Source organism: Pseudomassariella vexata, assembly GCF_002105095.1.
Source record: "Pseudomassariella vexata strain CBS 129021 chromosome Unknown BCR38scaffold_5, whole genome shotgun sequence".
In the NCBI taxonomy this organism is placed as follows: Eukaryota; Fungi; Ascomycota; class Sordariomycetes; order Amphisphaeriales; family Pseudomassariaceae; genus Pseudomassariella; species Pseudomassariella vexata.
This window is the reverse complement of record NW_024467960.1, coordinates 2777912-2794069: the sequence shown is the minus strand read 5'-3', so window position 1 is coordinate 2794069 and position 16158 is coordinate 2777912. Positions and strand designations below refer to the sequence as shown.

The 16158-nt window shown below is 49.2% G+C and overlaps 6 protein-coding genes across 6 annotated transcripts; 2 read left to right on the top strand and 4 right to left on the bottom strand.

Annotated features, from left to right (window-relative positions):
• Positions 1-13: 13 nt before the first annotated feature.
• BCR38DRAFT_457082 (uncharacterized protein) lies at positions 14-1509 on the bottom strand (the record flags this gene model as incomplete). Its single annotated transcript, XM_040861996.1, has 7 exons — positions 14-67; positions 100-294; positions 332-458; positions 495-638; positions 669-1045; positions 1168-1370; positions 1485-1509. 7 exons carry the CDS (start codon positions 1507-1509, stop codon positions 14-16), a joined length of 1125 nt encoding a protein of 374 aa, XP_040717544.1.
• Positions 1510-2416: 907 nt separating this feature from the next.
• BCR38DRAFT_484196 (uncharacterized protein) lies at positions 2417-2941 on the top strand (the record flags this gene model as incomplete). Its single annotated transcript, XM_040863720.1, has 2 exons — positions 2417-2577; positions 2716-2941. 2 exons carry the CDS (start codon positions 2417-2419, stop codon positions 2939-2941), a joined length of 387 nt encoding a protein of 128 aa, XP_040717543.1.
• A 4658-nt stretch (positions 2942-7599) lies between these two features.
• BCR38DRAFT_430734 (uncharacterized protein) lies at positions 7600-9191 on the bottom strand. Its single transcript, XM_040860059.1, has 5 exons — positions 9001-9191; positions 8803-8947; positions 8215-8735; positions 8045-8143; positions 7600-7974 (listed from the first exon to the last, which is right to left on the bottom strand). Exons 1-5 carry the CDS (start codon positions 9121-9123, stop codon positions 7744-7746), a joined length of 1119 nt encoding a protein of 372 aa, XP_040717542.1. The 5' UTR covers positions 9124-9191; the 3' UTR covers positions 7600-7743.
• A 279-nt stretch (positions 9192-9470) lies between these two features.
• Positions 9471-11610, bottom strand: BCR38DRAFT_430728 (Alpha/Beta hydrolase protein). The gene is made up of 5 exons (XM_040860058.1): positions 11198-11610; positions 11089-11146; positions 10895-11023; positions 10042-10842; positions 9471-9965 (listed from the first exon to the last, which is right to left on the bottom strand). The coding sequence occupies exons 1-5, from the start codon at positions 11418-11420 to the stop codon at positions 9674-9676; spliced, it is 1503 nt and encodes a 500-aa protein (XP_040717541.1). The 5' UTR covers positions 11421-11610; the 3' UTR covers positions 9471-9673.
• Positions 11611-11700: 90 nt separating this feature from the next.
• Positions 11701-12097, bottom strand: BCR38DRAFT_430726 (uncharacterized protein). The gene has a single exon (XM_040860057.1). It carries the CDS (start codon positions 11916-11918, stop codon positions 11733-11735), a length of 186 nt encoding a protein of 61 aa, XP_040717540.1. The 5' UTR covers positions 11919-12097; the 3' UTR covers positions 11701-11732.
• Positions 12098-13722: 1625 nt separating this feature from the next.
• Positions 13723-15138, top strand: BCR38DRAFT_430724 (uncharacterized protein). Its single transcript, XM_040860056.1, has 2 exons — positions 13723-14601; positions 14658-15138. The coding sequence occupies exons 1-2, from the start codon at positions 13948-13950 to the stop codon at positions 14856-14858; spliced, it is 855 nt and encodes a 284-aa protein (XP_040717539.1). The 5' UTR covers positions 13723-13947; the 3' UTR covers positions 14859-15138.
• Positions 15139-16158: the final 1020 nt, after the last annotated feature.

Here is a 16158-nt window from a genome sequence, read left to right as displayed (position 1 = left end):
AGTATACATAATGTCATTTAACACTCGAATTCACCGTCTGTATTAAGACCCGGTTGTACGTAGCCAACTGTGGGTTCCCACTATCATTGACCTCCAAACAATATGCAGCACTTGACCACGAGTCACAGGTTTCCACGTCTTGAACTCAACACAGCATTTATCTGCCAGCGGGACTCGAACCACGAAAACCCGGCCATCTGGCTCAAGTACTTCTTCAATCTCCAGTTTCGCAGTGAACTTATGCGCACTCCACACCTCGACGCTCGGCTCTTCATACTGGAACCACCTAAGCACCTACTCATCCCCCATCGGGATCATATGAAGCCGACACATCCAACCTCACACTCTTCCCAGCTTCTACCTCGAGCCAGAGGGGCTCAAGCCCCTCATGTTCATTGACCAACACTACCGGATGATGATTGACCTTCTCAAACTCCCCTATCATGGACCACCTAATCCTCGCCGCAAAGTCATTCTGATACGCATCCCGTCACCGCCAAACCGTAGCTTGATTCGACTTATACGTTCTTCCATCGGCGCCAACTACGCGATCCGCCGCATCCCCGTAGTGCCTAACGCGCTTACTCGGGTCTGTCCTCCCGTACCTGCCTCCCCACGACCCAAAAGCCGGGCATCCCCTCGCCCCAAGTCCATTCTAGATCAGACACAGAAACGTCGGCGTATCACCCTCAAACACAAATTCCGGGTCCGTATATGTGCGCTCCAGCGGGCCGATCTGGATATTCTCTTTGACCCATTCCTTGCTAATCTTGCTCCCGTCCGGCCCACCCTCGTCAAACCCGTAGTGCGCTTCGCCCGATATCTCCGCCCATGTGGCCAGACCATATTGGTTCCAAGCATGGATACTTGAAATGTAAAACGCATCGGGGAACTCGCTCCGTAGCCAGGCCGAGAAATCGCCTTGGCCCGAAATCGCATAGACTCGGATCTTGGAGCGCAATGAGTCGGATTTGACTGCGTCGTGCTGTTTTCGGATCTGATGTGGGGTCTGCGCAAGGACGTTGATCCCGCCCCAGCATAGCACCTAAAGCGGCTCAGCTAAGTGTTCCGAGGCTTCGATTCGCTCTTTTAGAAGCTAGCCGCCTTCGCTTAGGGCTACATCGTCGCCTACCGCTTGCATGCCGTACATGGGGGCGCCGGCTTGACCAAGCTCTTCACGTAAGAGACGGGTGGGTAGGGGTAGTCTGGGTGCGTGTGCGCATTTAGGTTAGATACGGCGGCTGCGTAGCCGTCGACTATTTTGTGCATGTCGGAGGGACAGGTCCGGTCTGGTAACCATATCGAGGTGGTAGGGACTAGGCCTTCGGTTTCAAATTGGTTCGCATAGGTGAGGTAACGTACTAGAGACACTAACGCAGTTGGAAGGGAGTCAAAGGGATAAAAATCACCAGTTAATCAATTTATCGCCGCCATCATGAGTTCACCAGATGCCAGAACCAAACTACAAACCTACTCCAACAAACCACGAATTTTCCTCCTCTCAGACATTTCCAATGTACCCGACGACGCTGAGTATTCTGTAGGAGAGGGCCAGTAATTTTCTTAGAGTATAACAACTCTGCGGCAGGCTATGTCACCATTGATATTCGATCAAAGGAACGCCCAGAGACGTTAATCGACCACTGGACTTGAACCGGCAAGTGGGACTAGGACGAAAGACAAGGGGGGTGCTTAGAATTTCCTTATTGATCACCAGTCATGCCAAGCCTCAAGCTCTTAAATAGGAAGTCTCTTAGCTAACCAAATGACGAACTGTAACCAATCCCGAAAAGAGAACTGTTAGTAAAATTTCACACTGCAAGCTAGCTTTACTACTTGACAAGTTACTATAACCCCAACTACTCAATGCTTCCACGAAGGAACTAATCTTCAGAAGGTAGACTTTCCAAGCGAACGGATATGCGCCCCTATACGGCTCATAACTCAGTTCTCTAATTGGCAGTGATAGCCACCCACTGGCGAACGACATTCCAAGTCTTAAGCTAGCAGGATTCAGAATAGACCTGGAGTCTCCGCATACTCCACCGTAAGCCCGAAACGGCGGACCCCGTAGCCCTTAGCTTGTCTCTACTCGACCAATGATTCCTCCGTCCAGCATCTTCCCCGCGTCCGAACTAATACCTCAGACTAACCTCTACTCACTGGAGCCCTGAGAGCCGTGTCTCGAGACCACACAATGTCGAGATTAACGAGCCGTAGCATATAATTAGTAGTCGTAGCTAGCACCGATGCTGTATAAAGTTCTGTTCCCTATTCATCGAACTAGGCCAACTCCTCATGTTACCTTGTTCGTCGTCCAACTAAAGCAACCACTAGGGGTTCCGCAAACCAAAGCACCGTCCACGCGGAGCAAGACACGCAACTTGCCCACCTCGGCAATCAAGAAGAACTCGAGATGGGCAAACGCGGGTCCTTCCGTCGCTACACCAAAGCCTGTCTCTGGTGGCTCTTCTGCATCTGGTACGTCCTGCTCGTCAGCTTCGAGAACCAGGCATCGGGAAACATCCTCGGCATCCCTCGATTTCATCAAGACTTTGGCCATTTATACGATGGTTCGTATGTGCTGTACGCGATACGCGAACTGGCAGTCGGCTTTTAGCGGGGCGCTGATGGCATCGTGAGTCTATCTTTATGCTTTGGAATGGAGTTGTTATACATCGAGTACGAGCTTGCTGATTGGAATCGTGACCCAAGAGCCATCATCGGCTGCCTCGGCGGCAGTGCGCTCGCCGACCTTCTGGGCCGCAAGCCCGTCCTGATTGGCGTTCTGGTCCTGAGCTATGCTGCTATCACCATGCAGTTCATCGCCACCACGAAGCCCGTCTTCTTCGGGGGCAAGTTCCTCAAGGGCTTTGCCACGGGGACCATCGCCACAGTGTTACATTCCCATAAACCAATTCCTTTGCCAACCCGGGACTGACTCTCAATCTCAGCCGGCACACCCTGCCCCTGGTTTGATCCGAGGCGAGATCGAAAAGCGGCAGTGCCGAAACCGTAGATGGACCAGTCACTTGACGCTGGTGAGAGGCCGTAGTTATAATAGGGGAGATATTGGAGGCCGCTGGCGCCGACGGTGGAGATGGATTGAATATCGCGGGTGGTGGGTTCTGCAGGGACTGAGGCGTCGGGGAACCTGCGTTGTGTTGATTTGTTTATTTTGACGAGGAGAAGGCTATGTCCTAGTATAGGGGTAGGGAGTTTCACCAGTAGCGGAATTTGGGCCTGAATCTATCAGGAAGTGATCCAAATGATGTGAGTGAACCGTCTGCTTGTGCCTCGGCCCATACTGCTGCTAGCAGCTGAATGGTGACGATGGGAACGGTGCGATGAGAGTGGTACATATCGATCTAGATACGCATAAAGGATAATATTGTGCGTTAAACATAGCTAAGCTGGATTATGTCGCCATATATATTATATCTGTATCTCAGAACCTGGGTCTCGGCTACTTCGCTAGTAGAGCGGAATCCATCTAATAACTAGGTCAACCTACTCATCTGCGGCCACCCCAATCGACAGCTCACCCTAAAATCGCTAACTTCACGATACTTCAACTTAGTATTACTCTATGATTACTAAACACAAAATTAACCAATTTCCACTAAATTAAGAACAGCGTACTCCTATTGTTTTACATATTTACGATGGGGATACAGAACGAGTGCCTCCGGGTAGTCTGTGGCGCCCACAAAGCGACGCCGGTTCGCCACCTGGAAGCAGAAGCAGCAATCCCGCCACTAGACCTCTATCTTAGTGCCCGGGCTGCTAAGTTTGAAGAACGGCTACGGCTTAGCGGGAAGAGAAATCTGCTTCGCAGCGCGAAGCGCTAAAGCGTCACATATACTCCGGCAGGATAGGCCGGCGAAGAGGAAGCAGGGGTCGCAGCTACTCCGACCGGCAGGGTACACTATGGAGAAGGAGGCCCGGGGCTCCGAGTGGATGAGTGAGGAAAAGGAGGTCCCGGCTGCCCTCCTCGGCCACTGGAGGAAGAGATGGCTCACCGGAGCAGAGCATCACGATCGCCAGCGACGCGCTATCACTGAGGAACCGGAGGGCCCTTCGATGCAGATACCGAAAGGGGGCAAGTATTTCGGCCTGAACCGACTGGAGGCGTCTACGCTGTGCCAGATCAGGACGGAAAAAATAGGACTAGCAGCCTTCTTATTCAAGACAGGGGCTTTTGGCGTGTACTCGCCGCTATGCCGCTGTGGCGACGCCCCTGAGACGGCAGAGCACGTAATCCTCTTTTGCGGGCTGTTGGAAGGACCGAGGGAACGATTACGGGCCGCTATCGCACCACGGCCACTATACTCTCGCAGAGACCTCGCAACGGCAACAGGAGAACCAGTAGTTAGTGGGACTATTGTAAGGTGGCTGCTAGGGACGGGTCGGACAGCTTCAAGGCCCAGATAGCATCGATCTTCTCAGGGGGGACTTTGTTGGTAGGTTGAGAACCAACGTAGTATGGTAGTGAACGCAACGCAGTCGCCAATAGGGCGAACCGACGACGGAGCGTATGTATTTAGTCCAGCCATTAGGGCACGGTTTGACATACGGGAGTACTATAGAGGTACCAGGGGCTTCGAGCCTACGGCGTATTTAATAATAAAAAAAATACATATTTACCGGTAAATACGATAAGGGGCGAGATCTACTAGCCTATGAAACTTATATACTCGATAATAGTAACCTAAGTGCGATTCTGTATATCTTTAATTAAATTCTATTTACGGTAAGTGTTAGTCAACTGATGCGAGTGCATATTGAAACGGGGTCAGGCGGTCAGTAGGATATACCTACCACCTAACACACTGAACAGACGGCTCCAGTACCAACAGATCCCATCTGTTGGTCTTATCAGACGAAGATCGTGGTACTGGTCATAAGAGCGAAGCTCTTACACGTCTGGTGCGCGAGTTGGTCCGATGTGCCTCTGAGACTCTCGTCCAGAGTGACCAATCGATCGATATCGATCATGATTCTTCACCGATACCGATACCGGTCCGGTATCGATCAACATCATATTCATCCGATCGGTACCGGTACAGATTACTAAGCAACCGGTATCGATCGGTATCGATCACATATAACCGGTCCGGTCAGATAGAGGTCGGATCGATCAATAGCGGTTGTACGGAGTTGTTTATTTTTAATGGTTTTGCGCCCAATTAGCTAATTCGCGTGAAACACCATCCAATTCAACGTTTGATACCTTGTCAAGCAGATGGAGTGGCAACTCAGCCTGATAAACGCCTGCTAAACTCCATGACCTGATACATTGTGATGCCCCAATAACGTGGCGTTTTAGGCGAGATCTTCGTGCTGATACCATCTCTCCTACGCTGTTAAACTGGCGTTCTGTTTCTGCTTGCGCTGAAGGTATCGTAAGGAAGTCAACAGCCATATAAGACAGTTTGGTGAAATGTTTTGCGCCAATATCACGCCACCAAGCTACTGGGTCCTTTAAATATTGGTCCACGTTAACCACAGGTTCTGCCAGGTAGAGGTCAAGCTCGTCTTGTTGTGATTCTTCCTGCCTAATCGGCACCGGCTTGGTGTTTCTGCCCTTTCCTTTCCTTCTCTTTGCTATTGGCTGTGTATCTTGTGTACTTTGCGAATCAAGGACCTCGGAGTCGGCGTCGCTCATATAAAAAACGCTTGCGGCGTTGAAGCATCGTAAGGACTGGCTGGTTCTCAGCTTCAGCTAAAGGGTTGGTCTCAGGAAGGGGCCTAGACGAGGGTCAGTTAGAGATGAACAGTTATCTAGATATTATACTTACCTATTTTTATAGTCACCCTCCCAACGCTTCCTCAACCTAGCCATATAATGCTCACGCCAACTCAGCTCTTCACTTTTCCTACCTAAAACAACGCCTAACCGTATTAGGTTAGATAAAACCAGGGTCAACAATAAGGGTCACGATGCCCTCAGAATCCTCCATATAACCGGTCCGGTCAGATCGAACGATCGATACCGGTGGCGCAAACTGCCACCGGTATCGATCTAATGAACAAAATGTGCTACCGATCGGTATCGATATCGGAATATCGGACCGGTCCGGACCGGTATCCGATCGATTGGTTACTCTGCTCTCGTCGGAATGATTCTCAGAACAAGACGTCTGGCTCTGGGAGTCGAATTGAAGCTCTCACTGGCACTGGATTGCTCTGATCAGAGCAAGGTACAGGCTTTTGTCATTGTCAAGGCTAAGATAAGGGCAGAATAATAGGATTTCGAAAGTAGTGTCTAAGTGCACGTAGGAATGAACCGCATAATTGAAGGGCTAGCTAACTAGAATAGAAAACAAAAGTCAAGTTCATTGAATAAGATGATGAAAGAGATGACGATTTGTTGAAAGTCGCCTGTTATCTCCGTGTCCCTTTTTGAAGTAAGGAAGACAGGGTAGCCCTCCCTAGCCCCCGTAACCTATTTCCCTGATGTCCGGCCTTACCCCGTTACAGTATATTCTACTGACTGCCTGGCCCCGTTTCAGTATGAATGTAAATTAAGCACGATGCACGTTAATATCTGTGTAGTAGGCTCACTAGTAGTCGATTCTTTGATTTGAATGTGTATATAGTGACGTGGGGTTAGGGTTTTTGGGTGCTCGTTTTCGTTTTTTTCCGGTTTCAGACGAGTTATGTAAGCGCGTTCTTGAAGGGTATTTAAGACCTTATGTACATAGTCACTCTCTTGAGAAAAAGATAGGAATTTAAGCGGCCTTTTCCACAGTAATCTGAACCAATTTCTCTTTACTTGGACAGGCATTCAATGTCTGACGTACCTGTTGAGGTACTTTCTGTTCCCCTATAGATCTGATTGTGCCTGTTGAGGCCATTGTTCCCATCTTTCACCTGTTGAGGTTCCTTTTCTTCCCCAGCCTGCTGAGGCTACAGTTGTTAGTACCTTTTGAGGTACTTGTTGTTCTGATCAGAGCTAAAAGAGCTCTTGATCTTGTTATTTCTTTCCACCTCCCGGATAGTAAGGTCTTGTTGAGGATCTTGTTGTCCGTTGCCATCATCATCACACCTTAAACCTGCGGGTGGTTTCACTGCCCGTCGTCAATAGGTGTAGTTATCGGCGTACGAAGTTCGAGGCCTAGTTAACGCCGACGCGTCCAGCACTACAGTCGCGGAGTAGTCGGTTAGCTATGGCATTAACACTATAGATCCGGGGAGGAAATAATCGCGAACCTAGGTTAACACATATCGTACGACCGCTAACTCTTCTAATTCCTTAAGCTCATAACTAGATTATCGGGTATTGCGTTGCGGTACTATTCCGGTTAGCTAGAGTTGTACGAGATAATGGGTTACGATTAAAGCGCCTAACATGCTAGAAGCATGTCGCTTTCTTTTTAATTCGATCCTATCTTTCTATGTATAAAGATGTTGATTAAAAGGTTGTTCGTACGGTGCCAAGACAAAGTGGCCAACTTGCTTGTGGGTTACGTTACTAGCTTTGCGTTAAACTCAAAACATCTAGAAGGCGCACCTGCCACCTTCGTTATAGCCAAGAACGAATATTTTGTTTTTGCGTTTCTATATACCGAAATCTCCCCAAGCAATCTGTATATACTTGGATTTGGTCTTGTTTCGGATGACAGGGTAAACTTCATTATGGGACTAACAAGTTTAAAAGTGAGACACTCATAGAGCTAATCCAAATCTCAACCGAATACTCAATCCTTGGTCCCCAATGACCCGAGCTGACACGCGAAGCTAAGACCTTAAGTATTCGCAAACACTCTTCCCCCACCTCACACCCCCTTTATACTTCCACATCCCCGGTGCATTGCCAACTTTCAGCCCCTCAACCGCATCAGCCAATTCAGGACCAAGACCCTCGGCCTTTATGTCTTCGAGCGGACACATGTACGTCTTGAAAGAGAATAGTATCGCTCCTGTTTGTGGTAGACGGTTGAGAACTTGCCGCTCCATTCTTACTCGAGCCTGATGTTGTAATTTATCAGTCTTGCTTGTCAGGCAGAGGGGGGAGGGGGTGGAAAAGAAACAAACGCACCTGGGGTATATCCACATCAACGTCCTCCTCCACCGTATCCTCCTCTTTTACATGGTTCGTTGCAAGATTAAGCAGAACAGGGCTTGTCGTCACAGACCACTGCACTCGAACATCAGTAATGCTTGTAGTGGCTCCCCCTCAACCAGCGGGACGTATTTTGAATATCTTACATTAACCCTGATAACACTCCTCCCAACCTCCAACTTCGAAAAGAACCGTTCCATACTCGGCCCAATCTTCTCGTAACCTGGCACCGGCTCGTGAATCTCCCTCATCAGCTTCCCCAATTTCTCTGCTGGGTCGAACCCGGACGGGAAACAGCACAAGAACGCTACGTTTACATGACCCTCTGGCGTTTCCGTCAACAGGAAGATATCGTCCTCTACCGTTTCCCCGAGCAGTTTCAAAGCTTCCAGCGGATCTTCGGGCGGTGAAAGAGGTAAGGATACTTGTGTCACGTGGTTGTAGAATGTTTTGTCGGATTCCGATATGGAGAATAGTGATGGGTATCTGGAGGGCAGGTACGAGGATAGGAGGTAGGAGTATGTTTCTTGGACAGCAGAGATACCGGAGGGGATGAAGCCGAGGACGTGCTCAGCATGATTGGCCATGATGGATTTTCGCAGCTGGATGCGGGAGAGGTAGTTGGTGTCGATGACTATCATGTCTGATGGGGTAGAGGATCGTAGAGCTGACGATCGACATTAACCTTCGACAGGCCGCGAGATGGTAACTTGGAGATATATGTCTGTACTGACCCATTGTGATGTGGTAAATCGGTTTGAACGACCGGAATTTCAACGGCTCCGTCGACTGCCAATCATGATTGTGTAGTGGCAAGATCTTGAGGTCCCCCGCGAACTTTTCATTTCGTTTCTGTTGCTTTGTCGCTCTCGACTGTTTCTAATTCAATTTGTTCAATGTGATATTCCGCCATGAGGTGGGGAGGTATTTACAAGTCTTCGTCGCAATGCCCCTGTGCACACTAACACGATGGCAGCCAACGCGAGCGTTGCAAGTAAAGCTGCAACTGACATATTGATGCTCTTTTTGGATGTATATTGTCCGATTGGATTCATAGAATTGAAATAAAATAGTATATATGCGTGCTATAATGCCGTCAAAGGGCGTTGGACCTCCACTTTTTGGTTACAGACTAAGGTGCCTTGGCTGCCGACACCGGGAAGAGTATCCGTATGAAGACATACTTTTACCTCTTTAGGCAGTAGATGCCGGTAATAGCCGCTGTAGTGTCATATTTCGGCTCCGGCGATTTCAAAAACATTTTTCTTGATTGATTAATGAGTGTTTACCGTACAAGAAGTATAAACTTGGCGATAAATAGGTATAGCGATGTAATTTTCGGCTGTAGTCTGTACAGCAAACCAGGAGACTTGACCTAGTCAGATCCAGATTAACAAACAAAGGTGTTTTGTCTTCTCAAGGCTACCTAAAGAGCTACCCTCATGTTTACATAAGTGCACATGACGTGTTTCTTGTGTGTACATAAGGTGTAACAAAATGGGCTGCTGGTGGGCAGTGAAAACATCATTCATATTACCATCTTAATTCCACCTTCCCCCTCTTATATCCACATGCATCCCCATCAAAGAAATTCCACGCCCTACATTATTTAAGAATCTCCTTCGTACCAAACCCAAACGGACAAGCTTCACGTCCCCCATCCCTCAGCCAACACTCCATGATAAAAGCAGCCACCACCTTCTGATCCCCCGGTGACGTATGACCTGCCTCATCAATACTCGTAAACCCCAGCTTGTCCACAACTTTAAATTCACCGCCTCTATTCATATTTCTTTTCTCATCTGGCCACTGCCAATCAGCAAATTTCTCAAGCCGATACTTGGCCTGGTGGTTCCACGGCTGATTATCGTAGACGCGCTTCTGGCCTTCGGTGTTCCTTTTTGAGGGTAGGTAAGTAAGATCGCCGGGCTGAGGTAGTCGTGTAGCCAAATCAAATGGTACGGGAAACTTACACGATAATATCATTATTTCCATTCATAACCAACACCTTCGTTTCCGTCTCATCCAAAATCCACGTTAACTCCCGCGTGGTGGGCATATACATATCTCGACTCTCGTGCCACCGGTCATTCATCTCGTAATTAATCGGCGTGTAATTCCACTCTCGGTGTAACCCAAAGCCCAAAGCCTCCTGGACTTTGGGTTGGTTGAGATACCGACCAAAATACGTATCGATGCCGCAAAGAGGCGTCGTCCCATTGCACATGTATCGATCATCATACGGATTGTGTGCCCCGACACCAACCTCCAAATACTTCTCGATGTGTTCCTGGCAGTAAGCAGCCGCAGCCATGCATATCTCTCTGTCGTAAGTTTCTATGCAATGGCGATTAAGGCGCTCGCATTCCGGCACGGCCTTCTCGATAGCACGGCATACCGTGGCGTTGTATCCGTGCGGTATTTTGTTCTTTCCGTGCTCGTCGAAGCGGCACATGTGGTCATACGAACCCAGGGCGCCGGATCCGACGACGTCAATGACGGCATCGACTAGCGTGATGGATTGGATGGGCACCTGAGACACATCGGGCACGCCGAGCTGTTGCCGTCGGCTGATGTAGCTGACGAAGGCGGGAAGGTAGGTCCCTGCAAAGGACTCCCCGGCTACGTGGAAAGAGAGGTGGGAGAACTGGGGAAATACCTCGGTGAAGAAGACGGAGAGGAATTTGTCAAAGTCGACGACTGCTTCCTTGATGGTGTTGGGTCCCCCGGCGGTGCCGTTGTTGATAGAGGAAAATCCCACGCCAGCGGGTTGGCTACCACGGAGTCAATGTCTGGCTCACAGTTCAGGCATGGGACTCGTTTTACTCAATGAATAGCATGTTGGCGAAGTTAGTCCAGCTATGCTCGTTGCGAAAGGTGTCATTGTTTCCTTCATTGGTCAGACATGGTCCAATCTCGGTGAACAAACCCATGAGACTCGATCCTCCAGGGCCACTACATGATGCAGATGTTAGAGTCCTGTACTCCATGCAGCGCCGGAGAGGTGGGACATATTTCACCCATTTAGCCAAACTACAATCGGGTCTTCCGTGGGCTTGTCACGACTCTCGAAGAACCCTCATGCCCTGTCATTATGGTGCGGAGTTGGGGTGTCGCAGGCCGTCTTACAGAAAAATAGTTTCTTCTCATCAGAAACATTGACCCATCCAGTCCATTGACGACTACCAGCATCGCAGATATCCTCACTCTGCTCATAGAGCGTGAACTTAGCGTCGCCAGCAGCCTGCAGGAGCGGCTTCTGGGCGTCGTCAGTGTCCAAGATTGGAGACGCCAATACCCGACTCAATTGGCCAAGCACGGATATGGCCGCTAGCGCTCGATGGAAACGCATACTGGGGGGTGGATGTCAATAAAAGTGACAGGAAGAGAGATAGGGACTGACACTGGTTTGATTTGAGTTTTGGATACCATCCCATGTCCCCTGCCTCATACCCCTGCTAGGACCCCATTAAACTAGCCAAAGATTGACATGTGGCGGCGTATAATCACTCCGCGAAGCATCCCTGCCTGATGGATAGTCGTTTGTCGGACCGCACCAGCTTTTTAAAGTTTATTCACTTTTTCTAGTGTAGGCAGCCGAGAGCATATTTATCTTTGCTCTTCGGACTCGGAAGGACAGAGACACATCCAATCATATGCTTTGTTATAGCTCGTAAAAAGTCCGGTAGTCATGACGAGTACAGTGCCTTCGCATCTGACCAGCAAAGAAGAAGTTGAACAGGAAAAGCATCACAGTAGCCACTAATCCGGCTACCTTGTTAACTTTGAGAGACACCGTTCCCGCCAGGGTTTCCATAGCCATGCACTGATCTGCAGCGGCAAACAGCATAAACTTACATCGTCTGAGTCAGTCGATGATCCAGATGGGGGCGAGTGCGGCAAGGAAAAAGAAACACTGTTAAATCCCGCGACGAGCAACGCAGTGTTGTGCGGTGTATCAACTGAGTTCTAGATGGTTAATGAGCTGTTGATTAGACGTACCAACGCCTTTGACCTCATATGGTGGTGAGTCCGGTTCCGGTAGCCACTTGGACTCATGGAATTTTGATGCAACAGCTCAGGAATCTTGTTACAACATGAGCTGTTATATGAATTAACCCCCAACGCCAAGCATGGCGATAGAAGAACCTCTGGCCACCATTATTAAACAGCGCTTTGAAGCCCATTCCTTATGATGACGCATGCTCGTCTCGGAATATCGCATGTTGGATCTTGTTAATGCGCATTGCAGGGCAAAGGGAAACCGGAACTGTGACTCTTTGTTGACGTAAGAAGGAAGTGCCGTAATCAACCCAATACGCAGTAATAACTCTAAATATGTTGACGGCCAGCTCGATACAGAGACTTTTGCTACGACTCTTTGCTTTCATCAAACCTGAATGCCAGACGGGGATTATATTTATTTTCATGCCGTTTCCGAGACCGGCGACAATCCGACCAATTTCCCACAATGAGTCGATGACATGATTGAAGAGATGCATAGCACTTACCAGTTATAGAAAGTATCGAGCTCGCTGATGCTTGCAGGGCCCCATCGATTGCCAGAATAACACATCCAATCTCACACACCATCGTCGACTGAGCTTTTTCCCAAATAGCAAGACTTCAATAGCACCAAAGAAGCAGCCTTGATACTAGGAATAAGCAAGCCTCGTCACTTAGTTCCATTGAAGAAGTCTCTATCGATCCTGTAGATGGCAACGCTTGAGTTTATTGTTGACAATCAATCTCTCGCCCGTGTAACACGAAATGAACCTATACAATGCTTGAAGTGAAGAACTACCACCACCGCCGTCTATTGCGTCTATCTCCGGAAAGGTCTTGGTGAAAGCAACTCAGGGAAGGAGACCGCTCATCACTCCTTGATCATATCCCAATGTGACATATCATCAGTAAAAACTAGCAAAAATAGCGGTTGATAGACTTATAGAGAAGCACCGGCTGTGGCGACAATCCCCCGATCCAGAGGCTTCCCAAAAAGCCACACGTTGACAACAGGGGCAGGAGAACCAAGCAAAACTGGAGTAGACGAGGTCGAACCCTTGGCATTTACAGCATTAGTAATATACTAGAGGAGTTGGGGCAGAAGTGATCTAATTGAACACACCACAACAACATACACATTCTTGTAAGTCAAGAAGCTGTCGTATCTGCTGGGGGATTCGCATGATCTCGGACCAGTGCGAGGTAAACCTACGTTGGTGGATGAAATGATTTAGCCGAAGATGATGACCCTTCGCAAGGACAGGTATTTCAACTGGAGCTTGTTCCCCTGGTATCCGAACTTGATCTTCGCAGAGTGGTTCAGTGAGTCATGCACTGTATGGTGGAGAGCCCGCATCAAGGGTGAACCATTCATGGGCAGTGAATTGGCCTGAGTCTGTCATTATTTAAATAATTTGTAACTGGAATTTGTGACACAGGGGTTGGGTTGCATTGTGACATTCTGCATAGAAGCGAGCAGCCAAGTGCGCTTGCGCAACCGCAAATCGACTCTTGTGGAAATTACAGGCGCTAGCGTGTCTGATTTGGGGGTAAAACCGGCTGATCTTTGTGGTGTGTGAGTGCACGCTGCCCAAAGGTGCTCCCGAGGCCAGGGGGCAGGTGCCGCTAGCGGTAATAAGTTCCGGTTTGGCCTATACTCCCATCGCATTGTTGAAGCATGAGGACAACAAATGGACTCACGATAGTGATGCCGAAGGCTACAAAACGCTAGGAAGACTCTTGCGTAGGTTGGCTGCGAAGGCCGTTATTGTCGTAGTAGAGTTGCCATAGACTGGACCGTCTCACAATTCATCAACGCATCATTGTTGTGAATTCTTTCATATTCACCGACTCATTCCTTTCAGTCAAGCATAATGTCGCCAGAAATGACTACAGAGGTGGGAAAATTGGATGCAGCCCCCTCCACACACTTGCAGCTTTTCTCCTTGTCCGGACGGACTATTGTGATTACAGGCGGAGGACGAGGTCTTGGTCTGACATTGGCCTCGGCCGTTATTGACGCCGGTGGTCACGTGGCATGCCTCGATATCGCACCCGAACCAGTCGCAGACGAATGGACCAAGTTGTTGAGGGCCGCGAAATCTGAAAACCTCACAGCGACATACCACCGATGCGACGTAACGAGTGAAACTGAACTCAAGGCAGTGCTCGACTCGATAGCGAAGACGGCAGCCGAAAATCATGCTGAGCTGTCGGGGGTAGTGGCCTGCGCCGGCATCCAGCAAGAGGTACCAGCGCTAGAGTACCCTGCCGCCGACTTCGATCGCATATTGAGGGTGAATGTGACAGGGGTCTTCCTCACTGCGAAGCACACAGCGAACATCATGGTAGAAAGAGGAGTCAAGGGAAGTATCGTGCTCATTGGGAGCATGAGTGGGCAAATCGCCAACAGAGGTCTTACCTGTTCGGCGTACAACACTAGCAAGGCAGCAGTGCAGCAAATGTGCCGCTCGTTGGCGCAGGAATGGGGGCAGTACGGCATCAGGATCAACACCCTGTCACCAGGAGTGAGTCATCCATTCGCGTTCCGTGGCGGCTTGACCGACGCTAACCCAAGACGCAGTACATCAGAACCGCCATGACCGACGAATTGCTAGCAGCTAAGCCAGGGGTAGAGAAGATATGGATGGCAGGTGCCTTGCTGCAGCGGCTTGGCGTGCCCGACGACTTCAAGGCTCCGGCGATATTCCTGCTCGCAGATGGAAGCAAATTTATGACGGGGGCTGACTTGCGGGTTGATGGTGGGCACTGCGCTTCAGCGTAGAAGCTGTCGTAGAACAACGTATTCGTGTGTAAATCAATGATAGAATGACTTGAACCGTAGAGCAATCGAAACAAACTGGACTGACTGACTGTGGTCAACTAGCATTCTTGGCTTTCATAATTTAACGACGCGGCCCGCCCTGGCGGTTCAAGATTGGCGGAAATAGCCGTACTGGAGACACAACCCAAAAAGCGCAGAAAAGAGAAGAGGTTTTTCTCGACCAGGTACAAGAACGCTCTGACCAGGTACAAAACCTAAGGTCTTGGCAAAAGTTCAGCAGGTACTTAACACATAACGCGCTCCGAGGTTTAATATATATTGAACCTATCCGATAGCGGTACGAAAATTTTCTACTTACGTAGCCTTTTGTTACCACCGATAGCGGGTAAGATAACGGTAACTATATCTTTAATTAATAGATTATCATAACGCGATCCACAAGTCAGTGACCCACCCAAGTCAGTGACTCAGTTTTCGCGACATTTCAACCTCCAACTTGACTTATACAACTTTCCACGATTCAAAATGCTACGTATCTCAAACGAAGCTAATATTCAGTTGGCTATCCAGGCTAAACGTCGAAACCCAGAATTAAGCTAGAACTAGCTCGAATTGATCTACAAAGCTGCCGCTAGTACTATCAAACAAAGATACAACGGAATTCAACTACAGCACATTGCTAACGCTACGAAGCGTAATTTGACTACGATGGAAGAAGAGACGATTGTTCGACGTATACTTGAGCTAGATTCGCGAGCATTTCCTCCCCGCTTTCAAAACGTGACCGATATGGCCAATATACTCCGACGCGCACGCGACGTGTCACGACCTGGGTTGCATCGCATTGGAAGAGACCTCGATTAGGTGCTATCGACGAAGATTCTACTCTAAGGAGCGAAGGAAAGAAGATCACAAACTTAGGTTTGAGGGAGCGCGACTAAGTCGTCCACGCTTGGCGGGGCTCCTGCAGGGGTTATGATTGGCTTCCCATCTGGCACTGCCATGGCAGGTGTTCCAGCTGTAAGTCACCTGGTTGTAGTGAGTCTGCGAGGGTTGACCTTCACACTGTCACGACCTGGGTTGCATCGCATTGGTAGAGACCTCGATTAGGTGCTATCGACGAAGATTCTACTCTAAGGAGCGAAGGAAAGAAGATGACAACTTAGGTTTGAGGGAGCGCGACTAAGTCATCCACGCTTGGCGGGGCTCCTACAAGGGTTATGATTGGCTTCCCATCTGACACTGCCATGGCAGGTGTTCCAGCTGTAAGTCACCTGGTTGTAGTGAGTCTGCGAGGGTT

Coding starts and splice junctions, on each gene's coding strand:
- BCR38DRAFT_430734 (XM_040860059.1), bottom strand. CDS start 9,123: ATGAATCCAATCGGACAATATACATCCAAAAAGAGCATCAATATGTCA. Junction 8,144..8,214: donor GGAGTGTTATCAGGGTTAAT/GTAAGATATTCA, acceptor GTTCGAGTGCAG/TGGTCTGTGACGACAAGCCC. Junction 7,975..8,044: donor TTGATGTGGATATACCCCAG/GTGCGTTTGTTT, acceptor TTACAACATCAG/GCTCGAGTAAGAATGGAGCG.
- BCR38DRAFT_430728 (XM_040860058.1), bottom strand. CDS start 11,420: ATGCGTTTCCATCGAGCGCTAGCGGCCATATCCGTGCTTGGCCAATTG. Junction 11,147..11,197: donor TGAGAAGAAACTATTTTTCT/GTAAGACGGCCT, acceptor ACAGGGCATGAG/GGTTCTTCGAGAGTCGTGAC. Junction 11,024..11,088: donor ATTGTAGTTTGGCTAAATGG/GTGAAATATGTC, acceptor TGCATCATGTAG/TGGCCCTGGAGGATCGAGTC.
- BCR38DRAFT_430726 (XM_040860057.1), bottom strand. CDS start 11,918: ATGCTGTTTGCCGCTGCAGATCAGTGCATGGCTATGGAAACCCTGGCG.
- BCR38DRAFT_430724 (XM_040860056.1), top strand. CDS start 13,948: ATGTCGCCAGAAATGACTACAGAGGTGGGAAAATTGGATGCAGCCCCC. Junction 14,602..14,657: donor TCAACACCCTGTCACCAGGA/GTGAGTCATCCA, acceptor CCCAAGACGCAG/TACATCAGAACCGCCATGAC.